The following is a 22,135-nucleotide window of genomic DNA, read 5'->3' as shown; positions in this document are numbered from 1 at the left end:
GAAAAGGAAAAATTACAAAATTTTCGAGAAAAAGTTGCTTTACACCCACATTTTTCACTATCACAAGGGGTAACAAGACAAAAATGCACTCCACATTTTGTTCCCCATTTCCCCCTGTATACGCCAACACCCCATGTGTGCTCAAAAAATTATGTATGGGCGCACAGCAGGGCTAAAAAGGGAAGGAGCACCAAATGGGTTTTAGATGGCAGATTTCAGTAGATAAATTTTCAGGTGCCATGTCGCATTTTAAGACGCCCTAAGGTACCCCTACAGTGGATATGCCCAAAAAGTGACCTCATTTCTGCAGTAGTGAACACTTTGGCCCAACAGGTGTTTATAGAATTTAGGAACAATTGGCCATGAAAAAAAAAATTGCATTTTTTTCATTAAATCGTCGCTTTAGGCCCACATTTTTACATTTCCCAAGGGGCAAAAGAAGAAAATGCACCCCACCATTTATTAACTGTTTACTCTTGAATATGGCAACCCCGTACTTGTTCGTAAACTAGTATTAAGGCTGATTTCAGCCTGTATTTGTGGGCAGGGCGTTGGCTCCCTATATATACCTGCCAATTCCTTCCCTCAGGTGGTGTGTCTCACTTACTTTGTAGGAGGAGCCACATCTAGCTGCCATGCAAGCTTCACTTCAGTTTTTTTCTAGCTTCACGTCGGGTTGTTCAAGTGCGATTCGCTACACAGCGCCACGATATCAAGAGAGGTCGTTCGGTTACACGTAAGTTCTTGGAGCATGAGCTCCCGCCTACTCACGGCTACGGGCAGTAGCACTCCTCCACAAAGGTTCTGCGGTTCAAGGTGGAACGCATCCACTTCCGCCTGCCCTCCTCCAGCCGAGCACTGATCGCAACACCTCCCACACACGTCCGTCCACTCCAGGCTCGCACTTGGGGACTGCACATCCCAGTCCAAGCAGGGTAGCAAGCACGGGGGTCCCCCTTCCCCTCCCTGCAGCGGCCATGAGTGCGCCACATGCCCACTCGGAAATATCCACCCCAGATAAAAAAAAAAAAAAAAAAAGGGGGATAATAAATCATTGCCCCAGCAGAGACGCTATATACCAGAGGCGGCACAGATGGGAAGCAGTGGGCATTGTTGCCGGCGTTACGCCAAACTGCGGCAGCCCAGCTTCCAGCCTGTGTCAGGGGCAATTTTGGTGTGTGTATTTGCATATATTAATCAACAGCACATGGGCCAGTAAGTTACTTGGTCCCTGCAGGTCAGAATTGTGTCACGGCATGGAAGCAGGGATTCACACTGCCAGCAGGTGTCAGGGGTCCAAAATTGCGCGTGGCAGGCTCCCTGTTTCCAAACGCAGGTTTGGCTGGAAAGATTTGTCAGCGGCGCGCGATCAGTTCAGTTATCACATATACCGCGTACTTAAATCATCTGTCGCCTGGACCACTCAGGCCAAGTTCAATGTTGTATGTCACCTGGATCGTACAGGCCGTGTTTAATGTCATGTCACCTGGATCGTCCAGGCCAACTTTAAACGTTGTATGTCACCTGGATCGTCCAGGCCGAGTTCAATGTTGTATGTCACCTGGATCGTCCAGGCCAACTTTAGCGTTGTATGTCACCTGGATCGTCCAGGCCGTGTTTAATGTCATGTCACCTGGATCGTCCAGGCCAACTTTAAACGTTGTATGTCACCTGGATCGTCCAGGCCGAGTTCAATGTTGTATGTCACCTGGATCGTCCAGGCCGTGTTTAATGTTATGTCACCTGGATCGTCCAGGCCAACTTTAGCGTTGTATGTCACCTGGATCGTCCAGGCCGTGTTTAATGTTATGTCACCTGGATCGTCCAGGCCAACTTTAAACGTTGTATGTCACCTGGATCGTCCAGGCCGAGTTCAATGTTGTATGTCACCTGGATCGTCCAGGCCAACTTTAGCGTTGTATGTCACCTGGATCGTCTAGGTTCAGCTACCACTTATACCATGTCACATCATTTATCTTGCCTCTGGGTCACGCCAGGATGAGCTAAATGTTGGGCGACAACTGGACCTTCAATTTAGCCATTGTTGTGACACGCAGTTAGTTTTTCAAACGAGCCAATGTAACACGTCACCTGGATCGTCCAGGCCGAGTTTTTCATATGTCCCCTGGATCATACGGGGCCGAGTTTTACGTAGTATGTTACCTGGATTGTCCAGGCCGAGTCTAATGTTGTGCGTCGTCTGGATCATCCAGGCCGGGTTCAATGTTGTATGTCACCTGGATTGTCCAGTCTATGTTCAATATGGTATTTCACCTGGATCGTCCAGGCCAAGTCTAATGTTATGTCACCTGGATCGTCCAGGCCACGTTTTTAAGTAGTATGTTACCTGGATCGTCCAGGCCACGTTTAATGTAGTATGTCACCTGGATCGTCCAGGCCATGTTTAATGTAGTATGTCACCTGGATCGTCCAGGCCATGTTTAATGTAGTATGTCACCTGGATCGTCCAGGCCATGTTTAATGTAGTATGTCACCTGGATCGTCCAGGCCATGTTTAATGTAGTATGTCACCTGGATCGTCCAGGCCATGTTTAATGTAGTATGTCACCTGAATCGTCCAGGCCATGTTTAATGTAGTATGTCACCTGGATCGTGCAGGCCATGTTTAATGTAGTATGTCACCTGGATCGTCCAGGCCATGTTTAATGTAGTATGTCACCTGGATCGTCCAGGCCATGTTTAATGTAGTATGTCACCTGGATCGTCCAGGCCATGTTTAATGTAGTATGTCACCTGGATCGTCCAGGCCATGTTTAATGTAGTATGTCACCTGGATCGTCCAGGCCATGTTTAATGTAGTATGTCACCTGGATCGTCCAGGCCATGTTTAATGTAGTATGTCACCTGGATCGTCCAGGCCATGTTTAATGTAGTATGTCACCTGGATCGTCCAGGCCATGTTTAATGTAGTACGTCACCTGGATCGTCCAGGCCATGTTTAATGTAGTACGTCACATAGGTTGTCCAGGTTCAGCTACCACTGATAACATGTCACACCATTTGTCCTGTCCGGGTTACCCCTAGGATGAGCTAAATGTTGAGTGACAACTGGACCTCCAAGTTAGCCACTGCTGTATCCACATCATATGTCATATTGGGTTCGCCACACCCCGTTCTAGTCTGTCCAGGCTCGGCTTTTAGGAGCCTTCCGGACAATCAAGGGGTTTCACGGTCCCAATCCTTTTCTCACGGCTACGTTATTCAGTTTACTTAAATGTTTTCCCTCAGATTCCTAGAAGTGTCTCCGGCCACTATCATTCTCAAAGTAGGCTAAAAGTCCCGCAAGGTAAGTCATACGCAACGAGGGTAATAGCACTGGGAGGTTCTATCCTTGCATATCCCAGTCTGTATATACCTTATTTAGCTCTTATTGTTGGTTTTTTCTGTTCGCGGCAATCCAGATCAAGTCATTCATCAAAGTCAGGTTCAGTCAAAGGCGGATCCACGATGTCTCAGGGTCAAAGAAATGTAGCAGCAGATGCACTGTCTAGATTTAATTTTTTGGTTTTCTTTCAGGAGATGCCCGACGCGGACCCCACGGGAGCCTCAATCCCGACACACAACACTCTAGTGATGGGCTAGAGTCTTTGATTTCGACAGCAAAACACCTCATAAGTCAATCATTAGCCCCAAATACGGCCAGGAATTACAGAGCCGGGTTGAAAGCGTTTGATAGTTTTAGACTCCTTTACCCTCAGGGCGGCCGTGACGAAACATCATACTTGCTGGCGTTCATAGCTTTCTGTTATTCCCAACTTAAACTCTCTTATAATACCATCAAATTATACCTAGCGGGCCTCCAACATCACTTCATGCTCAGTAATCTGGGTCGATCTTCTATTTTTTTCAAACCAGGCAATCAAGGCGGCCCTCAGGGGAATACAAAAAAATGCAAAACAGGCTCCCACCCGTAGACAACCGGTGTCCAGCAAGCTGTTCAGGGATTTGTCTTCTGCCCTAGATGGCTGTCCTTTTGGGCCCTTGACCAGCACGGTAATACAAGCAGCCATGTTTTTAAGTTTTTACGGCTTCCTCCGGCCAGGAGAATTCACTGGCAGCTCTCCGGGACATGGCTGTCTCCGCAAAGAACAGCTGTCGTGGCATAATGACTATTTCGTACTCAGCCTTTCACTGACCAAAACAAACCAAGCAGGGCCACCCACGGAGACTAAATATTTCCCTACCCAAAATAACTGGTGCCCAGTTCGGATCCTCAACAAATTATTATCCCTGTTACAGACAGCGCCTCGTAACAGTCCTCTTCTGCCCTTCAAAGACAAACCCCTCTCTTCAAACCAATTCACGTCCCATATCCGTTCTCTGGCAGCAGGCCTTGGGTACGACCCAGGCGTCATCTCGGGTCACTCGTTCCGCATCGGAGCGGCTTCGTCAGCGTCGAAACACCAAGTCCCTGCTCATGTCATTCGTTCCATGGGGCACTGGAGATCATCTTGTTTCATTAGATACATTCCAAACCCACACAGGGAAATATCCCAGGCTTTTCAGTCATTGGCGTTATAGGTCATGCGAGTTGGAAGTATATGAATAAACCGGTTTAGACAACATAGTGTACTTGTCTTTTTGCCCTCTCCAGGCTTACCCACGCCCGTGGCTCCCGGCACAACTCAGCCATAGTTCAGGTTCGGCATGCCTTACCCACGTCCAAGACGCATTCAGCCCTGCCCATAAGTATTAAGGCTGATTTCAGCCTGTATTTGTGGGCAGGGCGTTGGCTCCCTATATATACCTGCCAATTCCTTCCCTCAGGTGGTGTGTCTCACTTACCCCTCCCTCCCACCCCTTTTTTCACACACTCCAATAGGGTACGCCCTCTCCAGGCTTACCCACGCCCGTGGGTCCCGGCACAACTCAGCCATAGTTCAGGTTCGGCATGCCTTACCCACGTCCAAGACGCATTCAGCCCTGCCCATAAATATATTTAATATATTGGCACAAAGCAGGGTTCAGACGGAAAAGAGCACCATATGGCTTTTGGAGGACAGATGTTGCTGGAATGGTTTTCAGGCACAATGTTTCACTTGAAAAGATCCCCCACAGTGGAAACCTCTAATAAGTGACCACATTTTGGAAACTACTCCCACTAAGCTATTCATCTAGAGGTATAGTGGATTTTTTGTTTCATTATAATTTGTACATTAAAGAGGACCTCTCATGGGTTTGGATTAATAGAGATAAATACCTGGACTTGCGGGGATGCTGCCACCCTGCCTGATTTTTTAAAATATTGCCCCTGCACCCCGCTTTGCCCCCTGCATATTTCACGCTCAGTATACTAATACTGAGCATTGGAACAAGGAGAAAGAGACGCCAGGGCTTCTTAATGGGCGTCTCCTTCTCCCTGCTGTAGTGCTGTCCAATCGCAGCGCAGAGCGTCACAACCAAAGAGGTAGGGGACCACAGCGGAGCGCAGGGGCGATATTTTAAAAAATCAGGCTGGGTGGCAGCATCAGCAAGGGTTACCCTGCAAGTCCAGGTATTTATCTCTATTAATACAAACCCATGAAAGGTCCTCTTTAAGTTTAGTTTGAATAATTTAGACAAGGTGGACTAAGATTTTTTGAAAATATAAATTCTCACTGGGCAACAGGAAAGGATAAAAAGGGTTTCATGAAAGTAAAAATATAAAATTATACGCCTGCTGTGCACCCATACATCAGAGCACACATGGGGTGTATTCATCTAGAGGTATAGTGGATTTTTAAAAGATCAAAGGGTTTTGGAACCGCGCTGCTATGGACTGTGTCTCCCGGTAAAAGTGGATGGCATAGGGTATCAGCCCCTCTCCCCGGCACCCAAGGGATCCGATCTTCCGCAGACCTCCTCCTCTACAGGGTTTAAAGGGGATAGGCAGAATAGTGAAGCACCCTTTGCAATCTTTTTATAAAAGGTTTTATTCTACTCACAAGAGTCGGTAGACAAAAAGCATGTAATACAAATCAAACGTCACGTTCCTGCCCGACCCGGGTTTCGCTGCCTCGCTTCTTCAGGGGCGATAACTGCGCATGCTTGCAATCAGGCCCTTAAATAGCCCAGCTGATCTCATTCCATAAGCCGGTAAAATTCCGGACCGTAAAACAATTCACAAACATCACTTACATATCATACATAGTCAAATTACCATTAGCAATCCTTTATGCATTCACATTTAAAATAAGAAATAAAAAGGGGAATTGCTCCCGCTATTACAAAATCATCCGCATATATACCCTTTCAGGTTACCGCAAAAAACATATCCACTCAATACATATTTCAGCCTCCTTTCCACATTTACTATTCCCCATCATAACTATACCATCTAATACCCTAATTCCCTCCTGCTTACAGTATCTATAATCCCGTCCCTTAGGCTCCGCCCACTCCTGGAGCATAGTTCAGGTGCTCTCCACCCACTCCTATAGTGTCATCCAGGTGTCCCCGACCCCGCCTCCCTCCTCTGACGTGCACATCACGGGGCACCACCGCCCAATTGAACGGTCAGGCCAACATGACGTCACTCACAGGTCCTTAAGAAGCCAGGTAGAGAAAAGCCGGACGACGCTAATGGTGAGGACAATTTACAGTATACACGGTTTCAAATCAAATTCTATGTTTAACCCGCTTGGTTGTAGGGTTCCTAGTTGATAGATCCACTCTACCTCTTTTCTGTTAATCTGTGCCAGCGAATCCCCTCCTCGCCAGTGTGGCTTAACGGTTTCCACTCCGGCAAATTTTAAACCCCGCGGATTTTTGTCATGCCTTAGCTTAAAATGAGCTGATACACTATGGGTCATCAGGCCTTTTTTTTTATGTTACGTAGATGTTCTTGTATCCTGACCTTCAGCTTCCTCACCGTCCTGCCCACGTACTGGAGCCCACATGGGCACTCCAGCACGTATATGATGCCCTCATTTTCGCACGAGCAATTTCCTCTTATGCGAAACTCCACCCCATTCTTTTTGGATATCATAGAATTAGTGTATCTCTGCCGTTCTTTTGAATTCCGATTCTTACACCCTGCGCAAAACCCGCACCAGGTAAATTTTCCTCCTTCTTTATGCATCTTTATGTTCATTGGGGGGATGGCACTATGTACAAGTTTTGTTCTAATGCTAGCAGCTTTCTTAAAAATAAAAGAGGGATTCGCAGGTATCGTTTTTCCTAATGTTGGATCATTCTTCAAAATTCCCCAGTTCTTTTTTACCATTTTCTTAATGTTAGCGGACATAGAGCAAAATTTTGTTACAAAAGAGAACCTGTAGTCCCTATCCACCTTTTTCGCTTTCCCTTTCATGTGGGAAAGGACCTGTGAGTGACGTCATGTTGGCCTGACCGTTCAATTGGGCGGTGGTGCCCCGTGATGTGCACGTCAGAGGAGGGAGGCGGGGTCGGGGACACCTGGATGACGCTATAGGAGTGGGTGGAGAGCACCTGAACTATGCTCCAGGAGTGGGCGGAGCCTAAGGGACGGGATTATAGATACTGTAAGCAGGAGGGAATTAGGGTAGTAGATGGTATAGTTATGATGGGGAATAGTAAATGTGGAAAGGAGGCTGAAATATGTATTGAGTGGATATGTTTTTTGCGGTAACCTGAAAGGGTATATATGCGGATGATTTTGTAATAGCGGGAGCAATTCCCCTTTTTATTTCTTATTTTAAATGTGAATGCATAAAGGATTGCTAATGGTAATTTGACTATGTATGATATGTAAGTGATGTTTGTGAATTGTTTTACGGTCCGGAATTTTACCGGCTTATGGAATGAGATCAGCTGGGCTATTTAAGGGCCTGATTGCAAGCATGCGCAGTTATCGCCCCTGAAGAAGCGAGGCAGCGAAACCCGGGTCGGGCAGGAACGTGACGTTTGATTTGTATTACATGCTTTTTGTCTACCGACTCTTGTGAGTAGAATAAAACCTTTTATAAAAAGATTGCAAAGGGTGCTTCACTATTCTGCCTATCCCCTTTAAACCCTGTAGAGGAGGAGGTCTGCGGAAGATCGGATCCCTTGGGTGCCGGGGAGAGGGGCTGATACCCTATGCCATCCACTTTTACCGGGAGACACAGTCCATAGCAGCGCGGTTCCAAAACCCTTTGATCTGTACTAACCAGTGTAAACGACCGACCACACTATTCCGGGACCAGCAGCAGCGCAAGTAACTGTCCGTGTTGGGACACAGGACTGATTTTTTGTTTTCTGTATTTTATAGTGGATTTTTAGTTTCATTATAATTTGTACATTAAATTTAGTTGGGATAATTTAGACAAGGTGGACTAAGATTTTTTGAAAATATAAATTCTCACTGGGCAACAGGAAAGGATAAAAAGGGTTTCATAAAAGTAAAAGTATAAAATTATACAGCGTAGTATGGTAAATTTTGAAGCATCTTTTCATACAAAGGCCAGGTTTTGATGGACATGTTTCACATTGATAGCTGGTTACCTTTCTTATACCATATTTGTAACACACACGGCAACGTTTTAGTGGCTTGCTCTTTTTTGCAGTGGGAGAAATTTCACTGGGGAAGTGCTGTTCTGGCACTATCCTTGTTGCCTCACATGTAGAAGTGGTACTGGGGCCGACCTCCACCCGGTCCCTATATATGAGGGCCTTTATTACATTTTCTTGGAATTCAAGAAAAGTTCCCTCTTGGCCTGCATTTCTGTAAAGTACAAATGCATTATATAATGCAACCTGTGTAAGGTGCACCACAATTTTTTTTATACCATATCCTGGATTTTCGCATTGGTACTGTAGAGTTTGAGTACCTGGTCTGACAGGTCTACCCCACCCATAAATTTATTATATTCTTGAATACACACTGGTTTAGGGGTTTCAGTGTCAGTACCTCAAACAGGTACAAGGGTGCTGATGTCAGTGTATTGTGGTTAACATAAGTACATCTCTTTTGTCTTTATATTTAACGCACAATACATTTTCGCTACGAAATGCTCTGCTCTCTCCCACCCTACACATTTGTTCCAGCAGCGTTTTTAGGAGGCCTTTTTGTTTTTTTCTTATTGTGTCACATTCCACCGTACTTCTGTTAGCAAGGCACTTAAAAAGTGATATATTGGAATAAAAGTTGTCAAGGTATAGGTGGTATCCTTGATCCAGCAATGGGTGAACCAAATCCCATACAATTTTTCCGCTTATTCCAAGGGTGGGGGGACATTCTGGGGGTACTATTTTAGAATCCTTCCCCTCGTATACTTTAAAGCGATGTGTGTAGCCAGTTTTACTTTCACACAATTTATACATTTTGATGCCGTATCTTGCCCTTCCTTTCAAGGTCATTAGGGATTGGTCGACAACAATATGTTTTTCAGGGGTATATATTTCTGCAAACATAGAATTGAAATGGGTGATTATGGGCCCTAGTTTATACAATCTATCAAAATTGGGATCATCTTGGGGTGGTCATCTGGTATTATCATTGTAGTGTATAAATTTTATGATGGTACATTGGGGCGTAGTAAAGTACATCTGTACTCCAGTATGCTCTTATAGATGTTTTTTTTTTACCAGGCCCATACTTAATACAATGCCCCAAAATGTACGCATTTCCTCAGCGTCGATAGGGGTCCATTTCTGGGCATGAAATGTTGTAGGATTCATGGCAATGAATTGGCTTACGTACAAATTGGTTTTGCACCATCATCAATAAAATTAAATTATCAGTAAAGAAAAGCTTTAAAAAATCTACTTCTCTAAACCCAGTCGTATTAACATGTATACCCGCATCAGCAGTAAAGTCGGGTACCTGGGCCACATAGTTATCTGGGGGTGCCCAAGTAGGTGCATTTGATTGGATTTATGACTGATCATCAACTCTTTGGCGCCTTCTTGGGGTTCATCGGATTCATTTGAAGATGATTATGATGATGCAATAAATTTTATTTCACCTTCACTTGCAGACTCAGTGTCTGAGCAAATCATGGTGTACACCTGCTCTGCAGTAAACCGCCTTTGATGCTCCATATTTGAATTTTAGTAAACTACGTAACAGTCCAGTAACTGTAGAAGATTAAATAGTTTTAGTTTTTTTCAAAAAGGTACTAACTGAAATATTTTTAACCACCTCCGGACCGCCTAACGCAGGATCGCGTTCCGGAGGTGGCAGCCCTGCGCAGAGTCACGCATATATGCGTCATCTCGCGATGGGCGAGATTTCCTGTGAACGCGCGCACACAGGCGCGCGCGCTCACAGGAACGGAAGGTAAGAGAGTTGATCTCCAGCCTGCCAGCGGCGATCGTTCGCTGGCAGGCTGGAGATGTGTTTTTTTTAACCCCTAACAGGTATATTAGACGCTGTTTTGATAACAGCGTCTAATATACCTGCTACCTGGTCCTCTGGTGGTCCCATTTGTTTGGATCGACCACCAGAGGACACAGGTAGCTCAGTAAAGTCCCACCAAGCACCACTACACTACACTACACCCCCCCCCCCGTCACTTATTAACCCCTTATTAGCCCCTGATCACCCCTGATCACCCCATATAGACTCCCTGATCACCCCCCTGTCATTGATCACCCCCCTGTCATTGATTACCCCCCTGTAAAGCTCCATTCAGATGTCCGCATGATTTTTACGGATCCACTGATAGATGGATCAGATCCGCAAAACGCATCCGGACGTCTGAATGAAGCCTTACAGGGGCGTGATCAATGACTGTGGTTATCACCCCATATAGACTCCCTGATCACCCCCCCTGTCATTGATTACACCCCTGTCATTGATCAACCCCCTGTAAAGCTCCATTCAGACGTCCGCATGATTTTTACGGATGCACTGATAGATGGATCCGATCCTCAAAACGCATCCGGACGTCTGAATGAAGCCTTACAGGGGCATGATCAATGACTGTGGTGATCACCCCATATAGACTCCCTGATCACCCCCCTGTAAAGCTCCATTCAGATGTCCGCATGATTTTTACGGATGCACTGATAGATGGATCCGATCCGCAAAACGCATCCGGACGTCTGAATGAAGCCTTACAGGGGCATGATCAATGACTGTGGTGATCACCCCATATAGACTCCCTGATCACCCCCCTGTAAAGCTCCATTCAGATGTCCGCATGATTTTTACGGATGCACTGATAGATGGATCCGATCCTCAAAACGCATCCGGACGTCTGAATGAAGCCTTACAGGGGCATGATCAATGACTGTGGTGATCACCCCATATAGACTCCCTGATCACCCCCCTGTAAAGCTCCATTCAGATGTCCGCATGATTTTTACGGATGCACTGATAGATGGATCCGATCCGCAAAACGCATCCGGACGTCTGAATGAAGCCTTACAGGGGCATGATCAATGACTGTGGTGATCACCCCATATAGACTCCCTGATCACCCCCCTGTCATTGATCACCCCCCTGTAAAGCTCCATTCAGATGTCCGCATGATTTTTACGGATGCACTGATAGATGGATCCGATCCGCAAAACGCATCCGGACGTCTGAATGAAGCCTTACAGGGGCATGATCAATGACTGTGGTGATCACCCCATATAGACTCCCTGATCACCCCCCTGTCATTGATTACCCCCCTGTAAAGCTCCATTCAGATGTCCGCATGATTTTTACGGATGCACTGATAGATGGATCGGATCCGCAAAACGCATCCGGACGTCTGAATGAAGCCTTACAGGGGCGTGATCAATGACTGTGGTTATCACCCCATATAGACTCCCTGATCACCCCCTGTCATTGATCACCCCCCCTGTCATTGATCACCCCCCTGTCATTGATCACCCCCCTGTCATTGATCAACCCCCCTGTCATTGATCACCCCCCTGTCATTGATCACCCCCCTGTCATTGATCACCCCCCTGTCATTGATCACCCCCCTGTAAGGCTCCATTCAGATATTTTTTTGGCCCAAGTTAGCAGAATTTTTTTTTTTTTTTCTTACAAAGTCTCATATTCCACTAACTTGTGTCAAAAAATAAAATCTCACATGAACTCACCATACCCCTCACGGAATCCAAATGCGTAAAATTTTTTAGACATTTATATTCCAGACTTCTTCTCACGCTTTAGGGCCCCTAGAATGCCAGGGCAGTATAAATACCCCACATGTGACCCCATTTCGGAAAGAAGACACCCCCAGGTATTCCGTGAGGGGCATATTGAGTCCATGAAAGATTGAATTTTTTGTCCCAAGTTAGCGGAACGGGAGACTTTGTGAGAAAAAAATTAAAAATATCAATTTCCGCTAACTTGTGCCAAAAAAAAAAAAATTCTATGAACTCGCCATGCCCCTCATTGAATACCTTGGGGTGTCTTCTTTCCAAAATGGGGTCACATGTGGGGTATTTATACTGCTCTGGCATTCTAGGGGCCCCAAAGCGTGAGAAGAAGTCTGGTATCCAAATGTCTAAAAATGCCCTCCTAAAAGGAATTTGGGCACCTTTGCGCATCTAGGCTGCAAAAAAGTGTCACACATCTGGTATCGCCGTACTCAGGAGAAGTTGGGGAATGTGTTTTGGGGTGTCATTTTACATATACCCATGCTGGGTGAGAGAAATATCTTGGTCAAATGCCAACTTTGTATAAAAAAATGGGAAAAGTTGTCTTTTGCCAAGATATTTCTCTCACCCAGCAAGGGTATATGTAAAATGACACCCCAAAACACATTCCCCAACTTCTCCTGAATACGGCGATACCACATGTGTGACACTTTTTTGCAGCCTAGGTGGGCAAAGGGGCCCATATTCCAAAGAGCACCTTTAGGATTTCACAGGTCATTTACCTACTTACCACACATTAGGGCCCCTGGAAAATGCCAGGGCAGTATAACTACCCCACAAGTGACCCCATTTTGGAAAGAAGACACCCCAAGGTATTCCGTGAGGGGCATGGCGAGTTCCTAGAATTTTTTATTTTTTGTCACAAGTTAGTGGAAAATGCTTATTTTTTTTTTATTTTTTTTTTCATACAAAGTCTCATATTCCACTAACTTGTGACAAAAAATAAAAAGTTCCATGAACTCACTATGCCCATCAGCGAATACCTTGGGGTCTCTTCTTTCCAAAATGGGGTCACTTGTGGGGTAGTTATACTGCCCTGGCATTCTAGGGGCCCAAATGTGTGGTAAGGAGTTTGAAATCAAATTCTGTAAAAAATGACCTGTGAAATCCGAAAGGTGCTCTTTTGAATATGGGCCCCTTTGCCCACCTAGGCTGCAAAAAAGTGTCACACATCTGGTATCTCCGTAATCGGGAGAAGTTGGGGAATGTGTTTTGGGGTGTCATTTTACATATACCCATGCTGGGTGAGAGAAATATCTTGGCAAAAGACAACTTTTCCCATTTTTTTATACAAAGTTGGCATTTGACCAAGATATTTATCTCACCCAGCATGGGTATATGTAAAAAGACACCCCAAAACACATTCCTCAACTTCTCCTGAATACAGAGATACCAGATGTGTGACACTTTTTTGCAGCCTAGGTGGGCAAAGGGGCCCACATTCCAAAGAGCACCTTTCGGATTTCACAGGTCATTTACCTACTTACCACACATTTGGGCCCCTAGAATGCCAGGGCAGTATAACTACCCCACAAGTGACCCCATTTTGGAAAGAAGAGACCCCAAGGTATTCGCTGATGGGCATAGTGAGTTCATGGAAGTTTTTATTTTTTGTCACAAGTTTGTGGAATATGAGACTTTGTATGAAAAAAAAAATTTAAAAAAAAATCATCATTTTCCACTAACTTGTGACAAAAAATAAAAAATTCTAGGAACTCGCCATGCCCCTCACGGAATACCTTGGGGTGTCTTCTTTCCAAAATGGGGTCACTTGTGGGGTAGTTATACTGCCCTGGTATTCTAGGGGCCCAAATGTGTGGTAAGGAGTTTGAAATCAAATTCAGGAAAAAATGAGGAGTGAAATCCGAAAGGTGCTCTTTGGAATATGGGCCCCTTTGCCCACCTAGGCTGCAAAAAAGTGTCACACATCTGGTATCCCCGTACTCAGGAGAAGTTGAGGAATGTGTTTTGGGGTGTCTTTTTACATATACCCATGCTGGGTGAGATAAATATCTTGGTCAAATGACAACTTTGTATAAAAAAATGGGAAAAGTTGTCTTTTGCCAAGATATTTCTCTCACCCAGCATGGGTATATATAAAATGACACCCCAAAACACATTCCCCACCTTCTCCTGAGTACGGAGATACCAGATGTGTGACACTTTTTTGCAGCCTAGGTGGGCAAAGGGGCCCATATTCCAAAGAGCACCTTTCGGATTTCACAGGTCATTTTTTACAGAATTTGATTTCAAACTCCTTACCACACATTTGGGCCCCTAGAATGCCAGGGCAGTATAACTACCCCACAAGTGACCCCATTTTGGAAAGAAGAGACCCCAAGGTATTCGCTGATGGGCATAGTGAGTTCATAAAACTTTTTATTTTTTGTCACAAGTTAGTGGAATATGAGACTTTGTAAGAAAAAAAAAAAAAAAAAATCATAATTTTCCGCTAACTTGTGACAAAAAATAAAAAGTTCTATGAACTCACTATGCCCATCAGCGAATACCTTAGGGTGTGTACTTTCAGAAATGGGGTCATTTGTGGGGTGTTTGTACTGTCTGGGCATTGTAGAACCTCAGGAAACATGACAGGTGCTCAGAAAGTCAGAGCTGCTTCAAAAAGCGGAAATTCACATTTTTGTACCATAGTTTGTAAACGCTATAACTTTTACCCAAACCATTTTTTTTTTACCCAAACATTTTTTTTTTATCAAAGACATGTAGAACTATAAATTTAGAGCAAAATTTCTATATGGATGTCGTTTTTTTTGCAAAATTTTACTACTGAAAGTGAAAAATGTCATTTTTTTGCAAAAAAATCGTTAAATTTCGATTAATAACAAAAAAAGTAAAAATGTCAGCAGCAATGAAATACCACCAAATGAAAGCTCTATTAGTGAGAAGAAAAGGAGGTAAAATTCATTTGGGTGGTAAGTTGCATGACCGAGCAATAAACGGTGAAAGTAGTGTAGGTCAGAAGTGTAAAAAGTGGCCTGGTCTTTCAGGGTGTTTAAGCACTGGGGGCTGAGGTGGTTAATATACACTGCTCAAAAAAATAAAGGGAACACTTAAACAACACAATGTAACTCCAAGTCAATCACACTTCTGTGAAATCAAACTGTCCACTTAGGAAGCAACACTGAGTGACAATCAATTTCACATGCTGTTGTGAAAATGGGATAGACAACAGGTGGAAATTATAGGCAATTAGCAAGACACCCCCAATAAAGAAGTGGTTCTGCAGGTGGTGATCACATACCACTTCTCAGTTCCTATGCTTCCTGGCTGATGTTTTGGTCACTTTTGAATGCTGGTGGTGCTTTCACTCTAGTGGTAGCATGAGACGGAGTCTACAACCCACACAAGTGGCTCAGGTAGGGCAGCTTATCCAGGATGGCATATCAATGCGAGCTGTGGCAAGAAGGTTTGCTGTGTCTGTCAGCGTAGTGTCCAGAGCATGGAGGCGCTACCAGGAGACAGGCCAGTACATCAGGAGATGTGGAGGAGGCCGTAGGAGGGCAACAACCCAGCAGCAGGACCGCTACCTCCGCCTTTGTGCAAGGAGGAACAGGAGGAGCACTGCCAGAGCCCTGCAAAATGACCTCCAGCAGGCCACAAATGTGCATGTGTCTGCTCAAACGGTCAGAAACAGACTCCATGAGGGTGATATGAAGGCCCGACGTCCACAGGTGGGGGTTGTGCTTACAGCCCAACACCGTGCAGGAAGTTTGGCATTTGCCAGAGAACACCAAGATTGGCAAATTCGCCACTGGCGCCCTGTGCTCTTCACAGATGAAAGCAGGTTCACACTGAGCACATGTGACAGACGTGACAGAGTCTGGAGATGCCGTGGAGAACGTTCTGCTGCCTGCAACATCCTCCAGCATGACCGGTTTGGCATTGGGTCAGTAATGGTGTGTTGTGGCATTTCTTTGGAGGGCCGCACAGCCCTCCATGTGCTCGCCAGAGGTAGCCTGACTGTCATTAGGTACCGAGATGAGATCATCAGACCCCTTGTGAGATCATATGCTGGTGCGGTTGGCCCTGGGTTCCTCCTAACGCAAGAAAATGCTAGACCTCATGTGGCTGAAGTGTGTCAGAGGTTCCTGCAAGACGAAGTCATTGATGCTATGGACTGGCCCGCCCGTTCCCCAGACCTGAATCCAATTGAGCACATCTGGGACATCATGTCTCGCTCTATCCACCAACGTCACGTTGCACCACAGACTGTCCAGGAGTTGGCAGATGCTTTAGTCCAGGTCTGGGAGGAGATCCCTCAGGAGACCGTCCGCCACCTCATCAGGAGCATGCACAGGCATTGTAGGGAGGTCATACAGGCAAGTGGAGGCCACACACACTACTGAGCCTCATTTTGACTTGTTTTAAGGACATTACATCAAAGTTGGATCAGCCTGTAGTGTGTTTTTCCACTTTAATTTTGAGTGTGACTCCAAATCCAGACCTCCATGGGTTGAAAAATTTGATTTCCATTTTTAATTTTTGTGTGATTTTGTTGTCAGCACATTCAACTATGTAAAGAACAAAGTATTTCAGAAGAATATATAATTAATTCAGATCTAGGATGTGTTATTTTTGTGTTCCCTTTATTTTTTTGAGCAGTGTATAAAGCAAATTTGCTCAAAAATAAAAATGGGAGTGGGATTGGGCTCACTGGGTCAGTGGTGGTGGTGGTTGGTGTCGATGGCAGAAAAAAGCCCACTAAGAATATGTATTGCTTGGTGTAACTCTGGCAATAGGTCTGTGTGTACCCAAGAAAATAACTGAAAAACTGTAACTAAAAAAGATTTTATATAGCAGTGGGTTAGGGTTCACTGGATCAGTGACTGATGGCCGTTAGTCAATGCGAAGGGGGGTGAGGGTGGAGGCCCTCCAGAAAATATGTAGTTCTTGATGTGACTCTGATAGGGGTGCTGGGCGTACCTACTGAAATAACACTAAAACTGTGTCAGTGACTGGCGGCCATTGGCCTGTGCGGATGTCGATTGGGGTGGATATGTAGTGCTTTGTGCGACTGGCAGGAGCACTGGGTGTACTGGGGCTCACTGGGTCAGGGACTGGTGGATGCTAGCTAGTGAGGATGATGATGGGGGAATAAAGGGCCGCTAACAAAATTATAAAACGAAACGGCACTAAATATATATATTTAAAATGGGGGAAAAAATATTTGCTCTGAAAAAAAATAATATGGGAGCAGGATTGGGTTCACTGGAAAGTAATGGGAGGTGGATGGGCTGTGTATAGCGATTTTAGCGATTGGTGCAACTCTGACAGGAGCTCTGAGCGACAATAACCCTCTCTGATCTCCTCTCTGACAGAACTGAGGTGATCAGAGGGGGTAAGGTCACCTACCTAGACTCCTGTCCCCTGATTGGCCAACCTAAGACCATCTTGATTGGCCCTGGGTTGGCAAACTGTGATTGGTAGCCGTCTGTGACAGCTGCCAATCACAGCTCTGTCACCACCTACATGCTGACAGTTTCGCATCTGGGATGGCTGTCAGAGAGCAATGACAGCAGCGTTCCCTGATGCCCTCCAGCTCTGATCGGTCCATTGGAGGGACGATCAGAGCCTCTAACAGTGTGGACCATACAGCCTATAACAGCGGGTGGCTGTCGGAGCGCCGCTGTAGTCTCCGTTGAGTTCCCTCAAGACATGCGCTGGCTAATAAAACCAGCACTGATTGGTCCATGAGACTTCATGGACCAATCACAGCGATCGCCGACATGGGTGTGTGCTCACAGGTCCCAGGCCGGCTAGCTGTGATAATCAGCTGTCCGTGACCACTATCATCACAGCTCTGCCACCAGGTAGAAAAACATGGTGACATTTTCTAGCCATGACGTGTATACTCATCATGGAGTGCAAAGTAACACTTCTCCATGACGGGTATACTCGTCAAATAGCACTAAGGGGTTAAATATTCAGTCATATGACGTGTCAGGATTAGATACACAGCTCTGCAGACAGTATCACACGTTATAGGATTAAATACACAGCACAGCAGACAGTATCAAACGGGATAGGATTAGATACACAGCTCAGCAGACTATCACACAGGATAGGATTAGATACACAGCTCAGCAGACTATCACACAGGATAGGATTAGATACACAGCTCAGCAGACAGTATCACACAGGATAGGATTAGATACACAGCTCAGCAGACAGTATCACACAGGATAGGATTAGATACACAGCTCAGCAGACAGTATCACACAGGAGAGGATTAGATACACAGCTCAGCAGACAGTATCACACAGGATAGGATTAGATACACAGCTCAGCAGACAGTATCACACAGGAGAGGATTAGATACACAGCTCAGCAGACAATATCACGCGTTATAGGATTAGATACACAGCACAGCAGACAGTATCACACAGGATAGGATTAGATACACAGCTCAGCAGACAGTATCACACAGGATAGTATTAGATACACAGCTCAGCAGACAGTATCACACAGGAGAGGATTAGATACACAGCTGAGCAGACAGTATCACACAGGATAGGATTAGATACACAGCTCAGCAGACAGTATCACACAGGATAGGATTAGATACACAGCTCAGCAGACAGTATCACACAGGATAGGATTAGATACACAGCTCAGCAGACAGTATCACACAGGATAGGATTAGATACACAGCTCAGCAGAGAGTATCGCACAGGAGAGGATTAGATACACAGCTGAGCAGACAGTATCACACAGGATAGGATTAGATACACAGCTCAGCAGACAGTATCACGCGTTATAGGATTAGATACACAGCACAGCAGACAGTATCAAACAGGATAGGATTAGATACACAGCTCAGCAGACAGTGTCACACAGGATAGGATTAGATACACAGCTCAGCAGACAGTATCAAACAGGATAGGATTAGATACACAGCTCAGCAGACAGTATCACACAGGATAGGATTAGATACAGAGCTCAGCAGACAGTATCACACAGGATAGAATTAGATACACAGCTCAGCAGACAGTATCACACAGGATAGGATTAGATACAGAGCTCAGAAGACAGTATCACACAGGATAGAATTAGATACACAGCTCAGCAGACAGTATCACACAGGATAGGATTAGATACAGAGCTCAGCAGACAGTATCACACAGGATAGGATATTAGATACAGAGCTCAGCAGACAGTATCACACAGGATAGAATTAGATACACAGCTCAGCAGACAGTATCACACAGGATAGGATTAGATACACAGCTCAGCAGACAGTATCACACAAGATAGGATTAGATACACAGCTCAGCAGACAGTATCACACAGGATAGGATTAGATACACAGCTCAGCAGACAGTATCACACAGGATAGGATTAGATACACAGCTCAGCAGACAGTGTCACACAGGATAGGATTAGATACACAGCTCAGCAGACAGTGTCACACAGGATAGGATTAGATACACAGCTCAGCAGACAGTATCAAACAGGATAGGATTAGATACACAGCTCAGCAGACAGTATCACACAGGATAGGATTAGATACAGAGCTCAGCAGACAGTATCACACAGGATAGAATTAGATACACAGCTCAGCAGACAGTATCACACAGGATAGGATTAGATACAGAGCTCAGAAGACAGTATCACACAGGATAGAATTAGATACACAGCTCAGCAGACAGTATCACACAGGATAGGATTAGATACAGAGCTCAGAAGACAGTATCACACAGGATAGGATATTAGATACAGAGCTCAGCAGACAGTATCACACAGGATAGAATTAGATACACAGCTCAGCAGACAGTATCACACAGGATAGGATTAGATACACAGCTCAGCAGACAGTATCACACAAGATAGGATTAGATACACAGCTCAGCAGACAGTATCACACAGGATAGGATTAGATACACAGCTCAGCAGACAGTATCACACAGGATAGGATTAGATACACAGCTCAGCAGACAGTGTCACACAGGATAGGATTAGATACACAGCTCAGCAGACAGTATCACACAGGATAGGATTAGATACACAGCTCAGCAGACAGTATCACACAGGATAGGATTAGATACACAGCTCAGCAGACAGTGTCACACAGGATAGGATTAGATACACAGCTCAGCAGACAGTGTCACACAGGATAGGATTAGATACACAGCTCAGCAGACAGTATCAAACAGGATAGGATTAGATACACAGCTCAGCAGACAGTATCACACAGGATAGGATTAGATACAGAGCTCAGCAGACAGTATCACACAGGATAGAATTAGATACACAGCTCAGCAGACAGTATCACACAGGATAGGATTAGATACAGAGCTCAGAAGACAGTATCACACAGGATAGAATTAGATACACAGCTCAGCAGACAGTATCACACAGGATAGGATTAGATACAGAGCTCAGAAGACAGTATCACACAGGATAGGATATTAGATACAGAGCTCAGCAGACAGTATCACACAGGATAGAATTAGATACACAGCTCAGCAGACAGTATCACACAGGATAGGATTAGATACACAGCTCAGCAGACAGTATCACACAAGATAGGATTAGATACACAGCTCAGCAGACAGCCGTGGGGCGGGGTGCTGTAGAGGTCACTGTTATGGGGGAAACTGTTGATATCTTTTTTTAACGACACACAGAAACAATAAATGAAATAGATTACATATACCTGTGCGAAGCCGGGTCCTTCTGCTAGTGAGATATAAAACTAATAACATACCTGTAGGATTAGAGCACTTTGCATATTCCCCCTCTTCTTGTTTCAAAGATGACAGCATATCAGTCCAACTATTCATACTGACAGCAGCTGCTCGTCTTTTTCTACATATTTGTGAAACTGGGAAATGCACTTCTGACTGAGAAGTCGAAACTTAAAGACAAAAAAGGGAGTGGCGTACTGCACAAAGCAAAGTGACTGACGTAATTATGTGATTAGACTCCATCATTCTCAAGCAGTACTGCAGACCAGGGTTTTATGACAACTACAGTAGGTTGAAATCTGAGAGGTGTGAACAGTGTCAGACTGGGGTACTTAGAGCCCACCAGTGTAACTGTTTCTGGGGGCCCACCTTAAGGCTCCTGCACACTAACTTATTTTTTTTCTATGTCTGTACCGTTCACTTCAATGGGGCCGCAAAAAAACAACAAAAAAAAAAAAAACTCTGTGTCTGTATGTCCGCATGGCCGTTCTGCAAAATGATAGAACATGTCCTATTATTGTCGGCATTACAGACAAGGATAGGACTGTTCTATTAGAGGTCGGCTGTTCTGTTCCGCATAATGTGGAATGCACACATCTGGATCCGCAATTTGCAGACTGCAAAACATCCAACGGTCATGTTCATGATTACTTACAGTGATAACAGAAATATTAAAGATAAAGTATGATGGCAGACATTCACAGCAAAATTCACAAACATACATGTGGCAGAATGTACACATATATGGATATCCTGCACTTAAATCGGTTCTGGATATCCTGCACTTAAAGAGGCCCTGGATAGATCATCAGCATCTGATCGGCGGGGGTCCAACACCCGGGACCTCCGCGGATCAGATGCTGATGATCTATCCAGAGGATAGACCATCAGTTTAAAAAAAACGCAGAACCCCTTTAAGGCAGTCAGAAACAAGACACATGAAGCGCACACCAATCACTCATTGGACAGATGTGGGACACAAGACACTTATACATGGCTCACATGTCACATGCTGCACATACACCACTGATACATAGATCATATATAGCACACACCAATCACACATGGGAAGCACGCAATGCACACACCAAGACATTTATGCCTAACCCTATTAAGTGTAGCACATTTAAAGGGGTTAAAGGGGTTGTCTCACTTCAGATATTGGAATTTATCATGTAGAGAAAGTTAATACAAGGCACTTACTAATGTACTGTGATTGTCCATATTGACTCTTTTCCATCACATTATACAAAGCACGTATCCATGGCTTTGACCACTCTGCAATCCAAAAGCGGTGGCCGTGCTTGTACCTACCATATAGGCCACACCAAACCACACCACTCGGCATTCCACTAAACCTGGGA

At 45.0% G+C, this 22,135-nt stretch overlaps 1 protein-coding gene across 1 annotated transcript in view; it reads right to left on the bottom strand.

The window, feature by feature from the left end:
• Positions 1 to 20,940, bottom strand: part of LOC120994587 (uncharacterized protein C3orf38 homolog) — a 38,280-nt gene extending 17,340 nt beyond the window's left edge. The window contains exon 1 of the mRNA XM_040423260.1: positions 20,792 to 20,940. Within this exon, the coding sequence (XP_040279194.1) occupies positions 20,792 to 20,867 (76 nt within the window). The 5' untranslated portion in view covers positions 20,868 to 20,940. The remainder of the gene's footprint in view (positions 1 to 20,791) is intronic.
• Positions 20,941 to 22,135: the final 1,195 nt, after the last annotated feature.

The sequence above is a fragment of the Bufo bufo genome, chromosome 3, assembly GCF_905171765.1.
Source record: "Bufo bufo chromosome 3, aBufBuf1.1, whole genome shotgun sequence".
Classification (NCBI taxonomy): Eukaryota; Metazoa; Chordata; class Amphibia; order Anura; family Bufonidae; genus Bufo; species Bufo bufo.
This window is presented reverse-complemented; position numbering and strand designations above follow the sequence as displayed.